This window comes from Arachis ipaensis, chromosome B05 (assembly GCF_000816755.2).
Source record: "Arachis ipaensis cultivar K30076 chromosome B05, Araip1.1, whole genome shotgun sequence".
Classification (NCBI taxonomy): Eukaryota; Viridiplantae; Streptophyta; class Magnoliopsida; order Fabales; family Fabaceae; genus Arachis; species Arachis ipaensis.
The window spans coordinates 3,550,278-3,571,038 of record NC_029789.2 but is presented as its reverse complement, the minus strand read 5'-3'; the positions used below and the strand labels follow the sequence as shown (position 1 = coordinate 3,571,038).

Genomic DNA, 20,761 nt, shown 5'->3' with positions numbered 1-20,761 from the left:
GCTTGCTACAACTCCACTTGTTTCTTATTTAGTTCTATGTCCAACCAATTTGCAACTCATAATTTTTATACCTTATTTGACAACAGAAGACAGAAATGGAATTTCTAGGGCTGCTAAATGTTGCTGAGAGAACCCATGGTCTGTTCTTCTCATACGAAACTAACTTAACTCTGAGGTGAATTACTTAAATATTCATCAGCCCTGTGTACAAATTTGTTACAGAAATATGATATTGGTTGTATTCATTCTAAAACTTGAGACAAGTACTTGTATTAATATCCACAAAGAAGGAAGTAGCATTCTCTGTTGATTACTTGCTTCATCCATGCATCCTGTAAACCTATAGAGAAAATGCATTTTCCCTCTCTATTCTATTTTGCCAATTTAATTTTGTATATGCTACTTTTAGTGTCTCATTTATGTTAGACTTGCATCAGAATTGACACTTGACATTTTTCAAATTTCAAACAAAGAGATGTTTTAGTGACAAAAGGTGACTGATTACTTGTAAGTTAGAAAATTGAGTGCATTTTCTAACTGGAAATGAAAAGAAAGTGCAAAACAAATGTAATAATTAAGAGGAGTTGCTTGACTTGCTTCTGCCAAATTAGTTTCAGCATGCAAGTCTGTCTAGTTTTACAACTAGGATTTTAGAATAGGTGCTTGACTACATAAGCAAGCAACATCTGCTAGCTGAGCTCTAGGATAAGTAAAAGATACACGCCCTTTTCTAGTAAAGAGCCACTGGCAAGTTAGGTTACAAAAGTACTTGAAGACTGACACATTTTGATGTCATATGTGAAATTCTTATTTGTTATATTAATATTCTGAGTCACATATTTTAGAAAACTTAAAGTGATCAATTGAAATAACCTGTTTTTTAACTTCTATTGAGTGTCAAAATTAAATATGAAATTGCATTTACTGATATCATATCAATGTTCTGCAGTGCACAGCGTTTAAATGCCCTAGGTGATGAGTCTAAATTGCTTCCTCTTTGGAGACAGGTAATTTATTTCATTCTGGCCAACTACTCTGCTAATTAGGAGCACTGAGTGATTTTCTATGTCTAGGCAAAGATTTCCTGCTTAAAGTGACTCTTTCTGCTGTCTTTTTATTTTATCCTGCTAAAATGCTTATGTTACCAAATTCTTGACTGCAGGCAGAACCTCGTTTTCTTTGGAACAATTATATGTTGGAAGTGCTCATTGATAATAAGGTGGATCTGTGGAAATTTTTTCCGTTCAATTTTTTCCATGTTTATTCTGTACTTATTATTGTTATATTACTAACTAATAAGTGTATGGTCCTGTTCTTGCAGTTAGACCCATACTTACTCCCAGTAGTCCAAGGCAGTATCCTTATTTGATTGCCCCCATGTTGTATCATTATTTTGTTTGTTGTTATTGTTATCTAACAAAAATATATTTTTGTTTGTTCATTTAACTATTTCAACTGTTTGTATGTCACTCAACCATCTTTCATTGTTTTGACAACAATATTTTGTTTGTTCATTTAACTATTTCAACTGTTTGTATTTCACTCAACCATCTTTCAGGGTTGACCTTAATAAGTAATTAGGTTTTCATTACTTTCAAGCAGCCATTGGGAAAGAGACTATTGATGTCACTTTAATTGCTAGGAGATGCACAAGAAGAAATGGTATTTTGAGGCTTAAGAATATAGTTTCTTTTATCCAAATCCGCCAAAAATAGTTCTATTCATTTCCAACTTGACTGTGCATGTGTATCATAAATATAGCAAGTAGATGTGATCTTTCTTGCTTAATGAATCAGTCTCTATTAGGATATCAAATTAATGGAGTGGTTAATTAGGTGGTGATAACGAAAGCAATGATGGAAGATTGCTAGAATTTTTTAACTGCTTTATGTATTAGGATTTAGGATATGCTGATGATTGAAGTTGTACTGAATATTTAATACTTGGCATTATAAGAAGAAAAATAATTGATGAAATTACTAATGGTTTAGGCTAGGGTACTTGAGTATGAAGACAATATCCATGGTAATGAAAAATGCTTGTGCGACCAGAGATAGATGTGGTGGAAAAATGCCCTACTATAAGAAGTATATTAACTTGAGGTATTACAAAATTTAACCCAGTCTCGAACTGTTAGGAGCAGTATAGAGTTGATAAATATTAAATGCAATTATTGAGTAGGAGAAACAAAAAGGATTCATTCTAGGTCTAACTGGCTGCAGTATCTATAAATATGTATGGTGTAAGCAGCATTTATTGTGACATAACTTGGGTTACATCATGTGCAATTAATTCCGTTCGTTTTAATCCCAGCACATTGATTTTATGTGAGACTTAAAAGTCTACAATTTGAGTAGTTTTTATGAGAAAATATGGTTGTCATTTCTGGCTGCTTGAAGAAGGCATAATCCATCATCTTTTATTGGTTGATTTGCTAATGTTCCACGTGCAATTTCCTTTTCTGAAAGGAACTCGATTATGGAGAAGAGGAGCTGATGCTGATGGCTATGCCGCGAATTTTGTGGAAACAGAGCAAATTATGCAGCTCAATGGGTATACTGCATCATTTGTTCAGGTATATCTTTCTATGATCATGAAACTTTTCTATGGTGTGCTTGCCCGGTGAGATGGGATAGTTCTAACAATTAGTAGTGGTCTTATTGCTGGGGATAGTTGTTGTTTTCACAATGTTGAACATTAGTATTTGTGGTTTAGGGTTTTCAGCTAGTAAACGGAAGCTTAATTAATAAACATCGGATAGTTAATTAAAATAGTTCCTTAATGAGTTGACAATGAAAATTTAACTTTTTTACATCAAAGATAGTTCAGAAATTATACGTTGCCTGTCTGAATCATTATGTACAACTTGTGGTCCTTTAAAATTAGTGGTGCCGAACCTTAGAGAAGCCAGCTTCTTGTCCTTCTGGAAAAAAAAAACTACTAGAAAAATTGTTAATCATGCACTTATTCCCTTTCAATTGTATAATAATATCTTTAGGCTTTGCTTGGTGATCATACTATAGTGAGTGTAATTAGAAGAAACAAGATTGGAAAGACTATTTAAAATGGGGAGTAAAATACGTATGCTGAGTAGTAATTGGTTTGGCAAGTAAAAAATTGTAATTAACTAGTAAAAACTGGAATGTAGAACATGTCCACTGTTTTTACCTTACAATCAACAAGTATCCCATAAAAGGGAAGTGCAATGATGATGGCAAGGTAAAATCAGTGTCACAGAAAAACAAACCTCTTTTTTCATTGCCAGTCATAGTTGGAGCAGTTTTCTTCAAATAATGACACAAGCCAATTTTGGTTGTGACTCTGCTTTTCTGTCTCTTGAATTTCTCTAAGGGGAGTCAATGCTTTGGCTTTGTGCTCTCTCTATATCCGTAATGTGTATCATCCTATATTATTTTAATTTCTTACATTTTATTAGAAACCGTGGAAATATCTTATAATATCCTAATTGTATCATCGAATCAAAATAAATCCTACATGATCTTTTTGAATTGGTTTTCATATTATTTTGTAACAATTATATTTATTATCTTATATAAATAGACATCAATACTGGCATCCAATTAAGGCATTCCATCTATCTTTTTCTTTCCTATCTCCAGTCTCCACTTCTTTGCTCTACTATTCCTTATTCACTTTGACTCAATGTATAGTGTTTAAGTTTGGAAAATTACCAAAATGGAAGACATTACAATACACTGCTAGACCTATGTATCACCACATGCAATGTAGCTTTAAGATGGGTAGGAATCCAAATTACACCGTAACCTTTAATTCTAAGAATCCTCTGATGAGATTTGCTTCTAGTAGGATCCACATAATCATATTTTAAAATACAAATTTGTGGTAATTATTCCAACTCTCTTAGGTTATAGTGAAAATGGGTGGTTCATGTCCATATATGATAAAAAAGCACGTCTGTGTGACAAAATTGACTATGATTCTTGCTTTTACTTTTGTGGATGATTGTGAACAGTCTTTGTGCTCCCAAGATTTTCTCAGTTAAACATGTTTCTTGTTATATATCTTATTAGCTACCTCGGTTGAGCTTCTGCAGGTTCGTGGTTCAATTCCATTGCTGTGGGAGCAAATTGTTGACCTAACTTATAAACCAAAGTTTGAGTTAATGAAACATGACGAAGCTGTAAGTGGTTGTTGATTGTTGTATTTCTTTGGCTAACACCTAATGTTCTATGTATTTCACTGCTATTTTCATTGCTTGTGATGCAGCCTCGAGTTCTGGAAAGACATTTCTTAGATTTAAGAAAGAAATATGGGGCAGTGCTGGCTGTTGATCTTGTTAATAAGGTGAATATTCTGTCACTGATTATTGAACTGACAGGTCTTATCTGATGGTTGATACTTATACTTGACAATTTTTTAATATATTCACATAGTAGTTTCGTAAACAACTATTAGAGAGAATACGTACTATATAGGTGGACCTATGATAAAATGATGTGCATGTAAATGTTACGCATGAGTGAGCTTCTGTTTGATTTCCTTTCTTTCTGTTTTGTATCTTATCAGCATGGTGGAGAAGGTCGGCTGTGTGAAAAATTTGGCAGTACAGTGCAGCAAGTGGCTAGTGATGATGTAAGGTAGAAGTCTCTTTCGATTAACCTTTAAGTTGATGTACATACATGCATTTGATTTCTTTTTATTTGATATCTATGCATACCTTTTTATTTTCTTTTTGTAGATATGTGCACTTTGATTTTCATCAAGTATGTGGGCACATTCATTTTGAGCGTCTCTCAATCCTTTATGATCAAATTTCGGATTTTATTGACACAAATGGGTATGTATTTATTGCATTAAGTAGTTAAGCTACTAAATGCAATCCGTTCAAAATTTAGTTAATATTTGAATTCACACTTCTACTGCTTGGTTTCATCCATGCAGGAAACTACCTATGAGCTACTAATTTCTAGCATAGTTTTCAGCTATTTTTCCTGGAAAAGGGTCTTAACCATATTATTTTGTTTTATAATATAATATGATGCTGTACTCATATCTAATTGAAGCATTTTAAATAATCTTTTGTGTGTTTCAATTCTGTTTTGGAACTGTAGATATCTTCTACTGAATGAAAAGGGAGAGAAAATGAAGGAACAACGTGGGATTGTTAGGACCAATTGTATTGACTGTCTGGACCGTACAAATGTAACTCAGGTTGGTTACTTCTATTATGTAAAATGTTTTGTGCATTACCTGATGAGGAGAAAATATTTCTTTCCCTGTCTATAAGAACATGTCATCCTTCTGTTATTATCTATTCTGGATTTATTGCATGGGGAAGAAGAAAAGAGCTCCTTATTGTACACATGTATATGTATGTGTATGTACAAGTATATAAAACTGTGACTTTGATCCCCATAATTGTTTGTACATTAGCTATGTGTGCGCCCCTCTATGTGGCATCATTTTTCTGCTTAACTATGTTAAAAAATTTATGCAGAGCATGATAGGCCGAAAAATGTTGGAATACCAGCTTAGAAGGCTTGGTGTCTTTGGTGCCGAAGAAACCATTAGTTCACATAAAAATCTGGATGAAAAATTTAAGATCTGTAAGTGGTTCTTGATTCCAAATTATGTGCTTTAAAATGTGTGTGTATGTGTGTATAGGATCAATAGTTGCTCCAAAGGATTTAGTTCCTATCTCTAATGGTTTCTCTTGGATCAGTGTGGGCAAATCATGGAGATGATATAAGTACACAGTACACAGGAACTCCTGCTCTGAAAGGAGACTTTGTAAGGTACTTTTTCCCATGAATTTCTGAAAAGTCAAAAGCTTTCATTGTTCCTCAGATATGAATAAGATCAGTAAACTATGCATGCACAAAATGTTTCTAAGTTGTAATTGCAATCAGCATTGAATTCTCAGAGCAAGTTAAACATCATATATTGTGTAATGGCAAAGCTTGTCAATAACATGAAAGTATATAATGCAAGTATGCCATTGTTTTATACTTTAAGGTGGCGGGATTTTATGATAAGATTCAACATCTCTAAAGTTTCAAAGATGCTGGTTATGAATTATATATAACCTTTGCACTATCACTTTTTAATTTTGTGATGGGATTCAGATTTGGACATCGAACATTTCAAGGGATACTAAAAGATGGCTGGAATGCTCTTCAACGCTATTATTTGAATAATTTTAGTGATGGAACTAGGCAGGTTTGTGATCCTCTCATTATATACTCTAGCTTTGCTGTAGCATTTGTTTGGTGTTTACTTGGCTGTTATAACCAAGATTGGTCTGGTTTTCAAAACTATGGTCTTTACTTGTTATTGACTTGGCCTAGTCTTCTATGTATTTTGTTTTTCCCTTCTCCAACCTAATACAGTTTTATTGAATGTATGCTGCTTCTTGCAGTATTTATTATGCATTAGATACTGGCTTTTTCTGTACATGTCTTCCTGTGTACATATTCTGAAGAAATTATATTCAATGTCACTTATCAGTTACCCCAGCTGAACAGATCATGAGTAGTTTAGTAAATAATTTTCTTAAGTTTTCTGTGTCTTAATATATCTTAAGCTGTTGATTTGAACATTTTTAGCTTTTTATTTGTTGGTTTTATACTGTTTATGATTTTCTTAATTATGTGAAGGACGCAATTGATCTCCTGCAAGGACATTATATAGTTTCTGTCAGTAGAGATGCAACTCCCTCTTCCAAGAAACAAGGCCTTGAATCTATAGCTGTGAGTAAAGTTTAGATGGAAGTGTTTTCGTGGTTAAATTTGAACAACTATTTTGGTTTGAAAAGGTTAAATTTATTCTGATTGTTAATTGACATCTATCTCATTAGGACACAAAAAATAATTTATTTATTTGTTTTTTGTTTCTTTGTTTTGCAAGAGATACTTTATATGGTTTATAAAATGTGGGTTTGAACCCAACAGAAAAGTGAGAGATTGTAATGGGCCACAAGCCCATAATACGACAGCGAAAAATGATTCAACTTTTATTTGGTTGAAAAATTGCCTTTGCTATTAAAATGAGTAACCTTATCATTCAGTCAAGGAAATTGTTTTAATGATTAGGTTCTCAGACTGTGCATTAAGCACTGCCTCTTTGTTGAAGATTAAATAAGATTGTCTTGCACTCCACATTTAGCTAGTATGCTGTAGTTGATCAATATAGCTGCTGAAATGCTTTAAGAATATTATATACATTTAATTCAAACTAATATTGATTTGAGTTACATTAAACTTTGCAGTCACTTCCTCTAGCTTTGGGTCTGGTTTTAACTGGATTCTTTTTTGCAACCATGTCATTGAATCAAGGTGAGTCAACTTTTGTATGTTCAGTTTAATTGTTCTTACGCGAGAAGGGAAGTAGCCTTTAGACTAATTAAATTCTCTAGGTTGATTATGTCTCAATTTAGTTATGGTATATCACCAAGATCAGCGAGCTTCAAAAGTAACTTAAAGTGGTTGCGTGTCTTGTATGGTAATCCTCTGCTGCAAAAAAATGGCTTGCCCAAGGTTTATGGATATTGAAAGCAAAAATTGACTTCAAAATTTATGAGAATTTCTTAAAATAGTATTAGGCTATTACAATGTTTGATGCATCTGAGGAAGTTGCCTATAGTCCTAGTTAACTGGATACATACTTAGACTTGCTAGCTCAGGTTTAGGCCATTATCTACAAGAGCGTGGCAGTGTTACACATGCCACATGGTGTGAAATCTATAGCTTTTAAGTGATGATCTTTTATCTGTTTTCAAACAGGTCGATATGATTATCGTCACTTCTTCTTATCACTAATGTGGGCTGGCATTAGCATCGGGATAGCAGCATTTGTGAGGGCAAATGGTCGTGTTTTCTGCAACAGGCCTCGCCTACACAAGCCCAGGAGTTAAAAATATTTATGCGGATCACGTTGAGCAATTACATTCATTTATGTGCAGTGTGCAGCTTCTGCAACACAGGACTCATTGGCATAGCCTTAGTTACACTTCCAGATCACTTTAACAGATTCGATCCTTAAATCAAGGTTCCCTGCTTGCTATTATTTATTCTTTCTTACTAATTCTGTATTCCTCATTATAGCTTCCAGAAATTTATTTATATCATGGTCCTGTGATCCTGTCCACGTCCCATTGGAGGGGTTGGGGTGGTTGTTTTGTCAATGTTTATGCTGAATTGCAGATCCTCCCCACCTTGTATATTTGGCTCTATTTGTGCCATGTTTGAGATGGAAGATTGTTGAGGTTCTTGGAACTCATCAAATTTGATCATATATTGTATGCTTCATGCAAATCGAGATACATATAATAGTCACTAGTTGTTATTTCTATTTTTAATATTTATAAGGATAGTATTAGCTGTGTACTTACTATCACTATTTCCGGCAAGAATTAGAATGCCTTTGGATAATTTCTTTTAAAAAGACTTCGTTAAAGTGTTTTTATTTGAGCTTCATCTCATTATGAACTTATATTTAATCACTTTTTCAAATATCGAATAATGATGATAATAGTTTATTGCACTGGTCACATTCATTTAATTTAATCATTTACAAAATATTGAACTCGGCTTGTGCATATTTGTACTTGCAATTCATATGACAATACTCAGTTACTATTATTATACCATGTGTGTTTGTATGCGTATTTTTATACTTAAATTTAGCTGCAGCACTTTATGCATCTTTGGAGGGACTAGGCATCTGACTGGTTACGGGAATCAATTCCTTTTTGTGATAATAAATATCATCCTTTCATCTCTGGTTATTTGTAAAGTACAATTATATTAAACAAAACAATAATGAATGCAACTAAGCAGGTGAATATAAATACAAAAGATATACAAACCAATTATCTATCTATGCAGATGGTATCCTAAATGGGTTCCTACACGAGGCAATGGCCACCTCAAAGAGAATGTGTACATATTAAGTTTCTCTTTAGTGTAGTAAGAAGAAAAATAAAGTTATTCCTTAGGACATTGTACAAGCATGTTAACTCATCTTAATTGGATGTGGCAACCCTTTTTAATGAATAACAACTATTATTATAATATTAGTATTCCTTTGGAAGCATGTCTTTGGAATGTGAACTTGGATTTTTACCTCAGCAACTTGTAAGGCATCTTTCTAAGTATAATAATTGGATGATCAATTCTTCCTCACCCTGTTTGTGCATGTATTTTGCGATCTTGTTCTGTTTGATTGGCCTTTATTGTTAACAAAACCGAACCAATTACCGAACCTACGGTTACTAGGATCAATATGGTTGAGCCAGCATAAACACCCCTTTTGACTAGGTAGCATTCACCATTCAACCAACCTATCCTATAAGGCTGCCTCTTACTCATGCTTGTGGCAGTTATCAATAAGATCATTGCAATCCCAAAGCTAAGCCTGCCAACCATCACATCATTCAAATTTTGAGTCTAAGATTGGTCATGTATTGTATTTAGAAGGCTAATCTAATCTCAATTATTTGCTTATATGAAAAATGTTTCTGGGGTTTTCATGTGCTTTCCCTCCGGAAGAAAATTATATGATTCAACTATTGTCAACATGTGGCCAATAAAGGGCAAGACACATGGTACACCGTATTCATTGTCAAAACCGATCCAAATCACAATTCACAAAGAAAGAAAATTTGATTTGACAACTAGATCGGATGGTGGTGTGTCCATTTCATAGAACTAGATTCCAAGAGTGAAACTTCCTTCTAGAGCAACCATATGTCATTTCTAACATTGTAAATTATGAGCATTTAATAAAAGTTCAGCAAAATCTGGTTTGTTCCTTTATCTGGTTATGTACTTGTGTTAATGTGAAGTAAGTCACAACTACTAACAAATTTGCAAAAAAGATTGGTACCTACCAAGAGATCAAAAGCAGAAGCATTGCAATGAGTGGTATCTTATAATGTGAGTTTCTTTTCCCTCCTGAACAATAATTCTTGAACAATACACAGTTGCCAATGATCTGAGCCAAAAGTAAACAAACCAAAGCTGCAATCCCCAATCCAAATGCTTGGCTTGATGGTAAGTAACATTGTTTACCATTGAATCTAAGATCCTCCTTCTGTAAAATAGGACAAAACAAATGCATCATCATAACCCATTTCTTAAAAGATCAAAATTCCCCAATAAGAATAACTAATAACTCTTTTAAGTACACTACCTTGTTCCTCTTAATCTCAGAGGCTATACATAATAAGCATGAAACTATGGCAAGTGTGAGGGAGATAATGATGGAGAAGATCACTGTAAATTTACACCTATTTGGAGTTTCCATTATTGAGATTTGTGAGTGAATGTTTATTTGAAGATGAGACTTGAGAAGAGAGAATATATTGGAAGCTAAAAATCAAGAAATAGAAAGATGACTTTGCTGCTGTTGTTATTTCCTTGAAGGTGTTGGCCATGTTCTTCTTCTTCTTTGAGTTTCTTCTTCTTTTGTGGTAGTTGAGACTTCCTTCCCAATAGGTCTATCATTTTTTTATGAAGGAGATACCATTCCTAATTGCAACTAGCTTGAAACTTGTATAGCTACAAATCTAACATAACTGTCCATTCTTGATTTATAGCTAATTAACTATTGATGAAAATTGTTTATTACCATGAAATACACACATGCATGACAATCTCCCAAAATCAATAACAAAAAAAACTATTTGGCTAAAATGGTCAATTTCACTCAATTTTTTGAAACAGCTATCCAAATAGTAAATATAAAAGGTAACTCATTAATTATCTTAGCTAACATAAGAATATGTATATATATGAACAAAGCATATAAATTAAAGTTTTATTTAAGTTGGTACTAACTACTATTAATAATAATATTATAGCAATTAAGTATGAATATATTTTTATTAGTTGCTAGTTGCCACGTTTTTAGGCAAGAGATGTAGCTGTTGACGCGGTGAGGGTTCTCTTTATGCCGCTTCTGATACAAGCTTCTTATCTCTTTTGTTGAGTTGTGTGGGGCCATTGCCATGAAAATTCTAAAACTAAAAAACTAGGTTCTTCCTTTCTTCACCTTGGTAATTGACATTTCTCTTTCTATTGATATTGAGGGTTATTTCTTTGATGTTTCCTTTAAGATTCACTCTCTTAATCATAAGTCACTTTGATTTGATTCCATTGGAGGCATGTGAGCAAGAGAGTGTGTGTGTGTGTGTGAGAGAGAGAGAGAGAGAGAGAGTTAAAAATGTAAAGGCATCAACGTATTCTCCACATAGTAAGAAAGAACCCCATTGACTAAGATTTGTTTAATTGTTTTGTTTGTTTGACCTTGTTTGAAACCCAATTCCCAACGTAGAAATGGTTCAGAGTTCAGAGAGATGGTGCCTTTGTTGATTCTTAAATGTTCAAATTGCAGCTTTCTTTATCAAAATAGTATTCAACCAACAAACAAGGCTCGTAAAAGATATGCTTTTTGGTGACTAGGCTTGTAAAACATATGCAAATGCCAAATGGGTGCTGTTGTTGAGAATATTTGGTACTATTTTATGGAAAAAATAAATTCACAGCAAAAATAATCTCTGAATAAAGATCGCCAAGCCCAATTTGTGGGAATATTTATCCAATGGGCTCAGTCAAAATATCATTTTTCAGTCCAATTATAGGATGGATCTCTCTACTTAAAAAAATATTTTGGCAGTGTCTACCAACTCGCATACTAAAAAATTAATCTGTCACAAATTTGAGTTTTATTTAAAGGTTTATTATTAGTGAATTCAAACTTTTAACACTTATTTAAAAGGACGAATGAGCTCTCAAACAATTCAAATTTATTTAAGGAGTTATTTTTTAACATGCACTTGATAAGGAAAAAAATAGAAAAGCTAATTCAGTCCCATCTAAAAATACTTGTTTAGGATTAATAGTTTTGGTATTTAAGCTCTGATCAAAACACCAAGTTTTAGAATTTAGGCACTTCAATTTTTAAATTTGTTCAGCAATCTTGAAGACAAGTCTTAGGTTGTTTTAATATTTTTGCCACAAATGAAGCAAAGAACATGTTAGCCTTTTCTTAAAATTAGTTTATGTTTCTATTTAGTTATTTGTTAACACTAAATTGATGATCAAATAGACTTTATCATCAAATATATCATACATATCCAAACTCTTTGTAACCACACCTCATTAAAAATGTTCTTAAGTTGAAATTAACATACTAAAAAAAACATAGTTACATTGTCCCCTTAGGATATAAAGTTATTGACCTAGCAAGAAATCCAACAAAAGTAACAATATGATACAACAAATCAAAAACATAAACAATCTTAATTAAGATGCTTGAGTAGTTGCATATGGAGGCCAATACAAATGAAACTCAACCTTATAAACAACGGTGAGACCCTTCAAATCAACCGGAGAAGAAGTAACATAACCATTCACAAACATAAAATCTTGGGTGCCTCCAACTACAGGAAGATCCGAAGGCTTGATGTTGTTCACATCACCAAGAATAGAAATAGACCCTTTATGATTCTTAAGATTCAGAGTTATCTTTGCAATGGAAATGCTTTGCAACCCATCAAAGCTTGAAGTGATTGAAGTCCCTTCAGAAGTTCCAACAACTTTGGAGGTTCTGTTTGCAGTGAGAGTCAAAGGGTCATGGAACACAAAAAGGGTACCAAAAGGTGTTGTGGTTTGAGTAACACTAGCACCACCTTGGACACCATTTACTATGATGTAACCTGTTTTGTTTATGGTTTCATGTTGGTACAAAGAGAAGTGAAGGGACTTGAGATGTTTATGGTGATGATGATGGTGGTGGTGAGAACCATTGGTGAACTCAAATTGGATCATAGCCAAAATAAGAATAATAATTGCAAGAGCATAATTATGATGAAAAGAAAAAGCCATATTTTTTTTAGGTTTGTTTTGAGTTTGATTCATCACAAGAAAGGGTTGATTTATATGTATATATCTCTCTCATTATATGCATGAATTGGGTTGGTTTAAGTCTCATAAATATGAACAGGTGGTTGAGATTTCATGGGTGGATGGCAGCTGGGTCAATGAAAATGACTCCAAGTAAGAGTCTTAATAATTTTTTAATGTTATTGTTCAATGTTCAGTCTAATGTTTTTTTCATTGTTTACTTAGATTTCTCAGGATTTGACTGTGGAATTTTGTGTGAAATACCAAAGACCTCTGTAGTTGAATTGTGACTTTAGAAGCTATATACTTTGAAGGAGTCTTAATTACTTTCCTTCATTTTCATGTAGAAAAATGTTCTCTTATTTATATAATGAAATTATTGTTTGATCTATTCCATTCAAATATATTTCATGTTTGCCAATTTGGTATATTGAAAAATTGATGTAATATGGTATGTATAGACCTTAGTTTGCGTGCAATTAAGAGTATATGATTTCATGTCCATATTAAAAGCTTTACAAAGTGAACGCAGGTGACATGAGTTTTTCAAAAAGGAGCGGCCACAAATGAAATTGGTTTAAGTGGTGATTGGTGAATTAGAACACAAATTGAAAGTCAAACTTCACCCACTATGTTCAATTGCATACTTTAAATTTCATTATCAACAGAATAAGAAGAAATTCCACATATACATATTAAAAGAGAGGCTTATTTGTGAAGAATTGATTCTTATTTGTCAAGTGTGAACATTAGCTCACATTTGGACTAATCGTGTAAAATTGGTATAAGTTTATACACATGATAATCCCTAGTGATTTCATGTGTTATTCATTCTTTTTCTATAATTAATAATGATATAAAAAAATGCCAGTATAAACATGTTGAATTTTGAATTTAGATAAGCATTCTGGGGAAAAAAAGGAATTTGGAGTAAATTAATTGTTCACACAATAGTACTGACTAATCTTAATGGGTGAATTTTCTTTTATGGAGACTTAGCTTTAGTAGAACAAATTTGATTAATCTACATTTGAGTGAATTAAATCACTTTCTTAAATTTTTAATGCTATTTCAATATGAAAAATATTATTTGTACACTAAAATTAGTCACTAAAATCAGCCACTAATATATTTATATATAAATACATGTGTAGTTTAATTTATTTTCAATGTATATTTATATTTCCACATATATATTTTATACTGATGGCTGACTTTGGTAGTTGATTTCGGTGTATACATAGCATAACTCTTTGAATATATATTGATTTGAGTGTCAGACTATTTTTGATACTTTATAGATATTCACCTTTTTTTTTTCTATTTTAAAAGAATGATATGTGTGTGGGGGCGTGTGTGGGGGCATGTTTTGATAGTAAAAATAAAATATATATATTGTTACGGATCCGACCCACGGATCCCGCATACCCGGTTATCCGGGGATAACCCGCTTCCACACAAAGGCCCAAACACCGGCCCTTCAAAACCTCTAACCCAAATATCTCTCTCTTATCTTAACCAAATAAGATAAGATAAGATATTCACCTATAAATAAGAGGACCCAGGTCCCCCCAGGTATCCATTCATTCCTCACACTCTCTACCTCTTAGATCCATTCTGACTTGAGCGTCGGAGTGTCTTTGCAGGTACCACCCCCATTGCTCCAGTCAAGCGACCCGGCTCCAGCTCTGTCCGCGGGTTCCCGATCCACCCTTCAAACCGTACCAAAGACATCTCGTACATTATCTCGTACATTGGCGCCGTCTGTGGGAAACCTGCGCCAGCTGGACCCAATGGGGGACGTCCTGGAGGAAACCCCCTCAAGCCAAGATGACTCTCAACCAATTAACCCAACCCCCGAGCACCGTGAAGTAACGAACCAAGCGAGAATAGCAAGCACTATTCAAAACGCAAACGATCACGACATCACGGACCGACGACATCCTGAAAAAGCCAGCGACAAAGCAGCGCAGATCATCCAGGATCTCTGCCTCCGAGTCCAAGAACTCGAAGGCAAGATAACCGATAAAGGAAAACACAACAACGAGCACGGAAGCCATGCAACCTCCAGATCAAGATCTCGCCGCGGAAGGTCGCCAACCCGACGACACGACAGAAGAGACGGTCGCAGCTCAACACGCGATCACAGACACGAGAAATCGCCAGAACGGCGATACAACAAGAAACATAACCGCAGCGCTTCTCAAGATCTGAGTTATCAACACTACTCAGACGAAGATCGGAGGGACCGAAACACCAAACGCACGAGAAACGACCATATAATAATGGGAGCTACACCCTTCACAGAAAGAATCTTGAGGGCAAAACTCCCCAAAGACTTCGACAAACCTACCGATATGAAATACGATGGAACTAAGGATCCCCAAGAACACCTAACGGCTTTCGAGGCCAGAATGAACCTAGAAGGAGCGGCCGACGCGGTCCGATGCAGAGCCTTCCCAGTAACCCTCGCCGGGCCAGCGATCAAATGGTTCAACGCCCTCCCGAACGGATCCATAGCCAGCTTCCACGATATTACACGAAAGTTCATGGCCCAGTTCACTACTAGGATCACCAAAGCCAAACACCCCATCACGCAAAAACAAGAAGAATCCACAAGAAAATACCTCGACCGCTTCAACGACGAATGCCTAACGGTCGACGGACTCACGGATTCCGTCGCAAGCCTTTGCCTGACCAATGGGCTAATGAACGAAGATTTTCGCAAACACCTCACCACCAGACCGGTATGGACCATGCATGAGATCCAGAACGTCGCCAAAGATTACATCAACGACGAAGAAGTCAGCCAGGTCGTTGCCGCCAACAAACGGCAGCACGGCAACGCCCAGCGCGGCAACTCGGCTTCTCACCAAAATCCAACACTCAAAGAGAATCAACGGGACCACCCCAGGCCGACCAGCCGACCACCGAGAATAGGCAAATTCTCAAACTACACGCCCCTGACAGCACCAATTACCGAAGTATACCACCGCATACTCCGGATACAACCAGATTCCGATGCACCGACCAGACGAAGAGAAAACAGCGTTCGTCACCCCAGACGGGACGTACTGCTACACAGTAATACCCTTCGGCCTAAAAAACGCTGGAGCAACCTACCAAAGACTGGTTAACAAGATATTCCGAGACTTATCCGGTAACAAATTAGAAGTTTACATAGACGACATGCTCGCCAAGACCGAATCCGGCGAACAACTAACCGGCGACCTCAAAGTCATAATGAACACCCTACGAAAACACCAAATGCGACTCAACCCGGCAAAATGTGCCTTCGGAATGGAGGCAGGGAAGTTCCTCGGCTTCATGATTACGCAACGCGGAGTTGAAGCAAACCCAGAGAAATACCGCGCCGTCCTCGAGATGACGAGCCCCAAAAACCTTAAAGACATCCAAAGGCTCACCGGCCGACTAACGGCATTGTCACGCTTTCTCGGGGCTTCGGCCCAAAAAGCGACCCCTTTCTTCAAACTAATGAAAAAAGAAGCCCCCTTCAAGTGGGAGACAGAATGTGAAGAAGCATTCCAACACTTCAAGAAGGTCCTAGCGGAACCACCAATCCTCGCCAAACCCCAGACGGGGGAAACACTTTACTTATACCTCTCCATAACGGAAGAGGCACTCGCAGCAGCACTCGTCCGTGAAAACGAGAAAAAGGAACAAAAACCCATATACTTCATAAGCAAAGTCCTACAGGACGCGGAAGCCCGCTACTCACGCTTAGAAAAGCTAGCTTTCACACTCCTTACAGCCTCCCGACGCCTACGACAATACTTCCAAGCTCATCCCGTAACGGTTCGAACCGACCAAGCGGTCAAACAGGTGTTGCAGAAACCCGACCTAGCCGGAAGAATGCTAGCGTGGTCCATCGAACTATCTCAATTCCAGATCAAATTCGAACCCCGGAATGCAATCAAAGCACAAGCTATGGCCGACTTCATCGCCGAGATGACCCCGGGAAAGCTCACCCCCGATTCATGGAAACTACATGTCGACGGCTCATCAAACTCCACCTACGGAGGCGCCGGAGTCATACTCGAAAATCAAAATGGAATCACGATCGAACAATCGGTACGATACGAATTCCCGGTATCAAACAACCAAGCAGAATACGAGGCCCTCTTGGCAGGACTTTGATTAGCCCAGGAAGTCGGAGCAAAGGTCCTAGAAGTGAATACCGATTCACAAGTAGTCAGTTCCCAAATTAACGGAGACTACCAGACACGAGACCCCCTACTCCAACAATACCTCGCCAAGGTAAACGAACTAAGAGAAGGGTTCGAACACGTCACCATACGGCACGTCCCTAGAGAACGAAATGCCAGAGCAGATCTACTCTCCAAGCTGGCCAATACCAAACCCGGACACGGTAACAAATCGTTAATCCAGGAAGTCGTTAAGACACCTTCCGTGACAACAACAAACAATGCTCACCTGACAATCTCGAACCAGGAATCTTGGACCTACCCGATCCTGCAATACCTCCTCGATGGAACACTACCACCAGATCCCAAGGAACGGAGGGTTTTAACGAGGCCCAACCATCAATAAAAATTCCATTAAAACAGCTATTTATATTTTCCTAAATGTCCCAAAAACGGAACGAAAACGCGGCCACAATTGGGAGACTGATCACCCCAGGCCCAAAAAACGCGGATATCCATGAAAAAACCCGACCAAACGACGGTCCGAGGGAACAAAATAGCCTAAAACGGAATATAAAGAAGGCCCGGACGGCCCAAAAACAATATAACTACGGAACATACAAAAGGCCCGAACGGCCGATAAAGTACCATTAAAACAAAAAGTGTTCCAAAATCAAAATACACGGCCCCCGGCCATCCGAAAATATCCAAAGCACAGTTCAAAAATCCAAAGAGATAAAAGTAAAAACTACTAGAGGTCAACGATTTGGCCATCACGAACAGTCTTGAAGGCCCCCATCACGGACATATCCACACCAGGAGCCAGCACTGAAGCCTGAGCCCTCATCGTTTCCTCGGTAGCCGCAATTGCGTCCTTCACATCAGCTAGTAACTCCGTCTTCTCCCTTCTCAAGGCAGCAACCTCGGCCTTTAGAGCCTCCGATTCGGCGAGAAGCATGGCAGCCTGAGACCCTACATCAGAAGCCCGCTGCCGTTCCTCTGCCAGCTGAGAAAGAAGCGAAATTTCAACCTCGGCAAGTCGAAGAATCTCTGACCTGGCCTCCTCAGAAGACTTCACAGCCTTCTTAGCCGGGGACGACGACCCCTCCTCCTGGGCCATCGCCGCCTTCAGACGCGCCAAGGATGTCAAGCCACCAGCCATCTCAACTGCAAACAATACCAAAAATTCCCAAGTTACAAAAACGGGAAAACAAAACATAAAAAACCAAAGAAAAAACAGACACACACCAACATATGACCGACAAGCAATCAGATCACCCATTACATCCCGGGGATTAAGAGGACGCTCTCCAAACAACTGCCACAGAACGAGAGCAATATCCCGCTCCTCCGAGGACAGGAACTCTTTCGAAACCCGAGTAAAAACCGACGGTCCCGCCTTAAAATTCCAGTAAGTGGGGAACCGACGATCACCCTCCAACATCAACCAAAAGGGATGACGTCCCTCCGAGGGACGAACCTTGCGAGCCATACCTAAAATATCGACGAGCACCACCGTCAGCCAAACCTCACGGCAGAAAACGACGGCGGGTAAAAAACCAAAAAATACCGCCACCGCACACCACCAATTGGCACTCGGCACTCGCCCTAACCCTTTCCTAGAAAACCAACAGAACTATCTAAACCACCATACAAACACCACAAAACTACTCTAAAACAGCCTACACTTAGCAAAAACAAAAACAAAATACTGCAGAAAATAAAGCAGAAGAAAGCAAAAAGCAACAAAAAAGATGCTAACCTGATAAATCGAAGGAAGACAACCCCTAGGAAAGACGCCGCAAAAGAAATCCAACCGAAACCACAGAAAGCAAAATGGAGAAAGGGAAATGCTGTAACCAGAAAGAGAAGCAATAGAGAAGTAAAAGCGAAACGAGGGAACTAAAGGAAGAAAACCAAAACGGTTTTTGAAAGAAGTACAAAAACGAAAATACCCTTAGGAAAACAAAACAAAGCAAGGGCAAAAAAGAAAAAGCACAACCTGCAATAAATACCCCTCGAAAAAAGGTAACGCCTCGAAGAACGCAACAGACGCGACCGATACGGAAGAGTCACGTCAGACCTAAACGGTCAGACGAATCCTCCACAAACACGGAGACCGAGGCACCGACCTCATCTCCAAGAAACCAGACGGGCACCCGAGAAAATCGAGCCCATGACAAACGTCTCAGCGGCAGACCGACCTCGCTCGCTCTCCCGCTGCGGGGGCAACTGTTACGGATCCGACCCACGGATCCCGCATACCCGGTTACCCGGGGATAACCCGCTTCCACACAAAGGCCCAAACACCGGCCCTTCAAAACCTCTAACCCAAATATCTCTCTCTTATCTTAACCAAATAAGATAAGATAAGATATTCACCTATAGAAGACAAAATATTTTTACTTTTTAATTTTTATACCACAAAAATATACAATAAAAATATATAAAAAAAATAATATAAACATTATTTCTCTCTATTTTAAGAGCGGATAGTCCCATGTGCTTGTTTATTTCTTTTTTCCGAATCATAGTGTGTGTTGTGGGGGCATAATATTCGTTGATAATGCTATAATCTTGAAGTTATCAATCTGAATGCATATACAATTACATACTGCACTCCTAATTCATAAGTCATAATAATATAGTACCTAAGGAATGACATAGAACTGAAAATCCAGCCTTATGAGTAGAAATTATTTTTATGATGAGTTGTTCACTTTATGACTTGGATCATGTACAATCTAATAGATTTCTAAAAGCAATTAGAGGGCTAATATAAAACCTTATGATGAACTCATATACTGATTCTTCTACACAGAAACAAGAGCATATGAAATAATCAATCCCCTTACCACTTTGAGTAACATTTTGTTAGAAGTTCATATCTATGCCAAAAATCAATATTTTCCAAAATAAATAAATAAGTATAAAATCGTACCTTACCATACTCGGACACTTCCATGGCAGATATAATAAACAGTATTAAACACCATTTGCATCCAATGTAATATTCAATTCAATGATACACAATCTCATGGCTTCCAGGCAACCAGCAGGCTTGAATGGATCGAGAGTAATGGGCTCAGTTCAATATGGGCTTGAATGTATGGGCCCATTTAAATGAAGCGGGCCTTACCATTCAGGACTAATGAGGGGGTCAGTCTGAGTCCAGAAGCAACCAGCAGAATTTTATTTCCCTTTTTTATCTTCGGCTTCGTCCTTTTCTTTTCTTTCCTTTGTAAAAGTTCATTGGTTCTATCCAAAAATGATAATATCTTCTTGCCAAAAAAAACAAAAAAACAGAACAGGTCTGAATATCTTCTTCTTCTTTTCTGGGCAAAAAATAAATAAATTTCTATTTTGTGTCCTGTCCAAATATATAAAATATATTTTGCCCGTTGATTACAAGAGTCATTATCTTTAATCTATGAAATACGGATACTTTCCTGTGTCCATATGTCGAATATATTTTGGAACACAAACACTCATTGATGGTATCTAATGCATCTAATCATGTTTTAATAAAAAAATATTTTTTTAGACACGCTTGAACACACCTAAATATCATCACGTGTCAGCATGTTTAACCTTATTATTAATGTATATTCTTGAAATGAGTTTAAAAATAATATATATTATTATTTATTAAAACAAAAATATTTTAAATACTTTATATAATTAAAAAATATTTAAAAATTAATTTAT

At 36.8% G+C, this 20,761-nt stretch overlaps 3 protein-coding genes across 3 annotated transcripts in view; 1 reads left to right on the top strand and 2 right to left on the bottom strand.

Annotated features, from left to right (window-relative positions):
* Window positions 1–8,312, top strand: part of LOC107642512 (phosphoinositide phosphatase SAC7) — a 9,986-nt gene extending 1,674 nt beyond the window's left edge. Inside the window, exons 5-21 of the mRNA XM_016345901.2 lie at window positions 79–175; window positions 950–1,007; window positions 1,163–1,219; window positions 1,322–1,355; window positions 1,582–1,662; window positions 2,469–2,575; window positions 4,076–4,162; window positions 4,249–4,326; window positions 4,549–4,619; window positions 4,721–4,819; window positions 5,094–5,193; window positions 5,480–5,588; window positions 5,705–5,777; window positions 6,108–6,201; window positions 6,639–6,731; window positions 7,250–7,316; window positions 7,764–8,312. Of these exons, the coding sequence (XP_016201387.1) occupies window positions 79–175; window positions 950–1,007; window positions 1,163–1,219; window positions 1,322–1,355; window positions 1,582–1,662; window positions 2,469–2,575; window positions 4,076–4,162; window positions 4,249–4,326; window positions 4,549–4,619; window positions 4,721–4,819; window positions 5,094–5,193; window positions 5,480–5,588; window positions 5,705–5,777; window positions 6,108–6,201; window positions 6,639–6,731; window positions 7,250–7,316; window positions 7,764–7,894 (1,436 nt within the window). The 3' untranslated portion in view covers window positions 7,895–8,312. The remainder of the gene's footprint in view (window positions 1–78; window positions 176–949; window positions 1,008–1,162; window positions 1,220–1,321; window positions 1,356–1,581; window positions 1,663–2,468; window positions 2,576–4,075; window positions 4,163–4,248; window positions 4,327–4,548; window positions 4,620–4,720; window positions 4,820–5,093; window positions 5,194–5,479; window positions 5,589–5,704; window positions 5,778–6,107; window positions 6,202–6,638; window positions 6,732–7,249; window positions 7,317–7,763) is intronic.
* LOC107642511 lies at window positions 8,167–11,235 on the bottom strand. Its single transcript, XM_016345900.2, has 3 exons — window positions 10,174–11,235; window positions 9,872–10,074; window positions 8,167–9,396 (listed from the first exon to the last, which is right to left on the bottom strand). The coding sequence occupies exons 1-3, from the start codon at window positions 10,285–10,287 to the stop codon at window positions 9,162–9,164; spliced, it is 552 nt and encodes a 183-aa protein (XP_016201386.1). The 5' UTR covers window positions 10,288–11,235; the 3' UTR covers window positions 8,167–9,161.
* LOC107642510 (dirigent protein 19-like) lies at window positions 12,146–12,942 on the bottom strand. The gene has a single exon (XM_016345899.2). The coding sequence runs from the start codon at window positions 12,900–12,902 to the stop codon at window positions 12,288–12,290; it is 615 nt and encodes a 204-aa protein (XP_016201385.1). The 5' UTR covers window positions 12,903–12,942; the 3' UTR covers window positions 12,146–12,287.